This window comes from Actinia tenebrosa, unplaced genomic scaffold (genome assembly GCF_029948245.1).
Source record: "Actinia tenebrosa isolate PJP-AT-01 unplaced genomic scaffold, QUT_ActTen_1.0 PGA_scaffold11__36_contigs__length_13525064, whole genome shotgun sequence".
Classification (NCBI taxonomy): Eukaryota; Metazoa; Cnidaria; class Anthozoa; order Actiniaria; family Actiniidae; genus Actinia; species Actinia tenebrosa.
In genome coordinates this window covers 4,462,219-4,468,515 of record NW_028292571.1, presented here as the reverse complement: position 1 = coordinate 4,468,515, position 6,297 = coordinate 4,462,219, and the positions used below count along the sequence as shown (strand labels likewise).

At 39.1% G+C, this 6,297-nt stretch overlaps 1 protein-coding gene across 1 annotated transcript; it reads left to right on the top strand.

Moving 5' to 3' along the window:
• Positions 1 to 251: 251 nt before the first annotated feature.
• Positions 252 to 4,617, top strand: LOC116302946 (melanocyte-stimulating hormone receptor-like). The gene is made up of 3 exons (XM_089027602.1): positions 252 to 255; positions 303 to 434; positions 3,313 to 4,617. The coding sequence occupies exons 1-3, from the start codon at positions 252 to 254 to the stop codon at positions 4,104 to 4,106; spliced, it is 930 nt and encodes a 309-aa protein (XP_088883728.1). The 3' UTR covers positions 4,107 to 4,617.
• Positions 4,618 to 6,297: the final 1,680 nt, after the last annotated feature.

Below are 6,297 nucleotides of genomic sequence, written 5' to 3'. Positions count from 1 at the left end.
AGTTTGCGTCAAAACAAAAAATTGCACATTGGGATTGACATCAAATCGTCAATGGTCTGTGAAAATAGCATTGTGATTATGCATGCTCAGCAGTAAAGAATGATAAGATAATCTCAACTAATATTTCATTGTGAAAATTTATCGAACGTGACTCTGTTTTGATTGGATTGTCACGTGACCAGACACCTCCCATCTCCACTCCTCCTTGTTTCCCCTCCGCAGATTTTCTGCCCGAGGCTGATTCAAATTAAATGCGTAAAACAAACCTGGAAACTGTGCTTGCCTGCCCCTTGTTTTTTAAGAAGGCCAAAATACTAATGAATTCAAATACTTTTTCTTCTTCAAAATCAGCTCAAAATTAACTACGGATGACTACTTTGCGAATGAGTCCCTCATCAAGTTGAAATTACATCGAATCGACGAAAGATTTGAAGGTATTAGCGTTTGAGTCGGTGCGCAAATAACGTTATGAAAATTATTTTCACCCTCCTTAAACCTTTTGACCAACGTTAGAGTAGCCTGCGTAGCGGCCCAAAAGGGAAAAAGGAAGTGGTTTATGCAGGCTTTAAGAGAGAGGGCGAATGCTTCCATTGATGGCTTATTGCCGTGTGCTCATTATCACATTAATTCAGCGTGTTATCGATAAAGCAGATAAAGGCATAATACTTGGCCTTCATTCATGCCATGACCTGTACATTCTGCCTAAAATAAGAACAGATACACTTTCCTTTAGTATATTGTATATTGACTTTCAAAACAAATTGCTGGTTTCCACGGCCACAATGCACTATGGGTAGCTATTAGCCTTCAAGTCTTTGTTGTAAAACCTGAAATGCTGTTTCGAAACTAGCTCGAACAAAATAGTGGAAAAGCGTTTTTGACATTTATGCATATACATTCTTTATATTGATATTCTTGTTCGGTATATTTCGCTTAACCATTCAACAACATGCGTCTCAATCTTGGTATGGCATGGCTCTTGTCTTGTCTTTTGTCACTAACAGTCCTTAGGTTACAAGCATACTTTCACGTTTCAAACTTGCCGCTCCACTAGCATGTTCAGTTTGTAATTGCTTACTTACTAACTGCCCATTATGCCTGCTGGCGCGGAAAGCAAAGAAGGACGACCACTTCAGTTTGTAAAAGTATGCACGATATGCACTTAATCTTAATTTTGAAAGGCTTTTAATATCTCCGAAGTCGGAAATGAGAGCATACACGCAGTTGCGCGGAACAACAATCTCGTTTCATCAGCCCTTATTTCTTCTTGCGCATGCTCGACAAAAGTTTATTTCATCGAGCGTGTGAAGTAATAAATTAAATAACGGCTCTTAAAGTAATAATGCCGGAGGGAAAGCACGGCAAAACTGATAAAGAAACGAAATATAGCTAGGGGAAAACGCGCGAACAGAATATTTCGTGACCATACCAACTCGTCATTAGTGCCACGCGACAATCAATAAATTTATTGTCATATGAAAAAAAAAAAAAAACTTAAATGGAAAAAAGGTTTATCAAAAATACCGTTCCACCGTAGGAAGCCACAAGTGGGCTATTGACGTTCGATCCTAATATGGTTGGAAGATTGTCCTTATGCTAGTACTAAAGTAGTACAGGTTACAGGTGAAGTATTCTAATACTGATTCTGATACCGAATGATGATAGATTCGTCTGATCCCAGTATTGACCTACAGTATATATACGAAATTTTTGGTTGGGAATTCAGAATCTAGGATGCGCGCAGCCCGGTTTTCACTATAGTTAAGAAGTGTTATCTATAGTCCACGAAGTGGGATTCGTACTGCGTTTCAGACTTATCTCTCCACCAATTATCATCTCAAGCAGCCTTGCTTGGAGCAATTTGTGAAGTCAATAAATAAAAATGCACCATGAAGAAACTAATTACAGCTAAAAGTACCGGCATTCTCTGCGGTCATGGCTTGTTGTTTGAGGCTTTTGGTGCGACAACGATTTTCTAAATAGGTGTATCCACTATATGATCAAGTCGAAGAACTCAATAATGAAACTAGCATTAAATGGTTGTTTCCCCGTCGGATGGCGGACGGACTCAATTATTATTATTTATCAAACCTCAATCTTCTGTCGCGTGTAATTAATGATGCTGCATTGTATATGAGTACATACGGTAGAACATCATAAAATCAATTTGGTGTCAACCAACGTCACTGACGCCACTCATGACTCTTGACGTCATCAAAAGATCAATTTAGATACTCCATGGTTTTATTCAGGTCTAAAAAAAGGGTTTGTTCATTGGTCGCCATTTAATGCATCTGTTGACAGGTAATCATCGAGTGTAAAGTAGAAAAACATTGTGTTCATAGAGACTTTGTACCATCACCTGCCGGCGCCCATATAAATACAGCTTGGACTGACTGTGGTTAGATGGTAGGACTTTGCTCTTGGGAATTGAATTCTTTCTTATGTAAAACAATTGCATTGTTCCTGCCATCTAACATGGCTGCCGTCACGCGATGGTGCAAAACCTCTATGTCCATGCGCAGTGCGAAGTTGCCTAGCCTGCACTGCGCACTTCTCTTTGAAAATATTGTACCTAACATATAGTACGAAAAGTGTGATTTATGAATCGGAAATTACTCTGATATAATAAAATTATGAGCATCCAGTGCACAATAAAAAGTTGCTTGTCATTATTTAGAGCGGTACAATAATCCGTAGAATAACTAAGTGAAAATCATTATTACTTTCATATTAACACTTTTTCTAGCACCGACTGCGATTCTCGAGTGCTGTGTAGTAACTGTTTTGCCCACCTATCTAATTGTTTCCGTCTTCACAAGAAATTCAATTTTCCTTTAATTATGTCAATGATTCAATGGATTTGTTCCTTGTTTATCTTAGTCATCGAGAAACATCTGGTGGGTCTAAAGTGTGTTTTTGCCATATTTTTTTTTTGTTTGTCCTCAAAAACCCTAACTACTTGAAATGTATTAACACCTTTTCGAGTTGGTTTCCGCCTTCCTATATTCCCCCATCTAGCTTGTCAAGTTTTTGATTGATGAGAGGGATTTACTGATTTAAAAGACGCGTAATTCGTAGTTTAAATTGACTTGTTATTTGTAATCACCTGGCACCTGGTTTTTGCTTAAAAGTAGCCTTACACTTTAACTCGCTCTCCGGTTGACGTAACTTTACCTCGCACGATCAGCAAAACTAAAATCGTAAAAAATATGATTGACGGAATTGTCGAATATCAGAACATTATTGTTATATTTATCAACGGTCTCTTGGGTCTTTCAGCTACGTTAACTAACGCTCTCTTCATCCTAGCTATTCTCAAGACACCAACGCTTCACACTCCTTCCAATGTGCTTCTTTGTTTCTTGGCATTTTCTGACTTTGGGGTCGGTTTTGTAGTCCAACCTCTGTCCATAGCAGCGACAATCGTGTCTAACGCCCATGGCCATCAACAACTACTGAAAACCTGTACGGAAAGCGCAAGCGTACTGTTGTATGGAGCTTCGATGTTGACCATGACCGCCATTGCGGTGGACCGGTACCTTGCTCTTTTGCTGCATCTCAGATATCGGACGATCGTAACGGTACCACGTACTTTGAAGCTAAAGACCTTGCTGTGGTTCATTGCTTTATGTATCTATTTCTTCCGCTATCTGGTGGATAAAAAAGCACGTTACATCTCTATCATCACCTTCATCTTGGTTCTTCTTTTTACCTCGTCATACTGCTACATTCAGATCCTTCGTATCGTTCAACGCCATCGAAGGCAAATACTAGACCAAACCCTGTCTATCACTCGTCAGTTTTCCTCGTCATGTGTCCCCACTGTCGGACAAGGAAAATCCATTACTACAATGTACTACATCCATGGGCTGTTCGTTGTTTGTGTTATACCATACATTGTTGGTATATTCCTGTTGCTCAAATTTGGACAAAGTCGAAGCGTGACGATTTACAGATACGCAGCGTGGACCGCCTTGACGTTGAACTCAGTACTCAATCCATTCTTGTACTGTTGGCGCATTCAAGGGATAAAAATTGCAATCAAGACACTACTCAAGTCTTTTATTGATAAATCTCGGTTAAATAGAGTAGGAATCGTATGACTGTCAAACGGGCTAAGGGACTCTATAGAACGCCGGGTTTTCGTACGCATTAGTTTTATGAGTCAGGAATGGATACGGTGTTATGGGACGACCGTTCTCGGTATATGAGCTTCGGGATCTTTATTCTACTCTCTCTATTGAACTAATTGCATGAGCTGTATTTATAGTAATTCTATGACAGGTGTCATTCTATAATCAATGTGATAATATCGTTGAATCATGATTGGCTAAAAGAAATAGTACATACCTAAGTATGATATTCTAATAACGAGTAATACGAGTGAAAATCTTGGAACTAAACATAGCTTAAACTAAAGTTAATATATGAATATCTTGTAAATGTATAGAAAAGGCTACGAGGAATATTTCTATCATAAGATTCAAAAGAATAGTGCTAAAATATAACTAAGCAAAGGGGTAAAAAGTGTGTAGGGCGTAACCAGAGGTACAAATGTTAATAAGAGGAGCTAAGAGGTTTACTTGTGAATTCAAAGCATACCATTATTCATTATTCTGCTTCGTCTTACCTTGTTATGCCACTATACATGAGAAGTTAACATGTCCAATGTTGCAGACAATCGATGTTGCGAGACACGCCACACGACGCAATGTTGCAACGTGTGTCTCGCTTTATTTTGAAGATGCTAAAGCATTAATTACGTACTGGGCTCGGTTGTACGAAGGGTGGATGGCCCTATACGACGGATAAATCTTATCCAGTGGATAAATCTATGGTATACCAGCATTGACTTATCCCACTAGATAAGGAATTATCCGTCGGATAGTGCTATCCACCCTTCGTACAATGGGCCCTGATCTCCTGGTCTGCGCGCGCAAACATTGATGATATGTCATTATGATGTGCCGTCATAATTGTGATTCGACGAAATAGATACTAGATAAGTTCTTCAACTTAGAAATTAATGTAAAAAATTCTCTGACTGTGTAAACGACGTTGGCTTCTCGCTGAAGTTTAATATAGTTGATTTCTGGATAGATTAAAAAAACTACAGCTTGGCTGGGAAAAAAAAAAATTTTTAGTTATAACAGAAGATTTCAGTTGGGTTTCAGTTAGCTAGTCATACAAAAAAGGTAAACTGCATGTGTCTACTTCCTCTCCTCCTTCCTTCCTTCCTTCCTTCCTTCCTTCCTTCCTTCCTTCCTTCCTTCAGTTCAAGTTCAATCGTTTTCGAAACTCTATGCGATTACGCTGTATACATGGCAACCGTAGCGTTTTCAAAACACTGCACTTTCGAAACCTTCCAAAAACAATAACACAGTTTCGTTGTAGATTCTATCTTCGTCTTCGCGGTATTCTTATAAAACGCACAACCACATTAATTTCTCCTGTGTTGAGGGTTTTTCTCCGGGTTCTCCGGGTTTTTTTCTCTCCGCGAAACCTTAACAGTGGCGGATCCAGGATTTTTCAAAACGGGGTCCAGACCTATAACTGCGCATAAGTGCATCATGCAGTTTGTCGGGGAATGGCGATGGCTCGATCTGTTTGGAATACCTATTTGACCTTCGCAAGTTACTAGTACGACGTCAAAAACAAGCTATAACAACCGGACACAACCCAAAATTTCTGTAATCTTTTTTTTTTTTTTTAATTAAAATCTACAGAAAACATTTTTTTTCATATCAAAAAATTCAAAAACAAAACAAAACAAAACAAAACAAAACAAAACAAAACAAAACAAAACAAAACAAAACAAAACAAAACAAAACAAAACAAAAACAACGGTGGGGGGGGGGGGGGGGGGGGGGGTGCAGCGGACCTCTTCGCACTACCCCTAGATCCGCCACTGCTTAACGCCCTAACGCTGTGAGCTAGCCATACGGCTTGATTTTGATCAGCCCAGGGTCGTTTTGAAATGAGAGCAAATCCATGCAACTGCATATTCCAGAGAAATAATGGAACTGAAATTATTGCCTCGTCTAAAAATCATTCCTTAGTAACATAAATGGAAATGAACATCCAACACTCTTGCTTTAATGCCCGTGACTGTAATATTTAATGTTTTTTTAAAAAAAAAATCAGGTGTAATGATTGTTTTTGTGAAGCACAGGTATAGTGTCAAGCTTGTCGCCACCTCACCGAGTGTCAGTTCGTGGATTCGATCCTCGGACTCGCAATCATATTTCAGTAGACTTTCTTCTAGGTTCTCTCCTGTCCTTCGAGGCTTTTTCC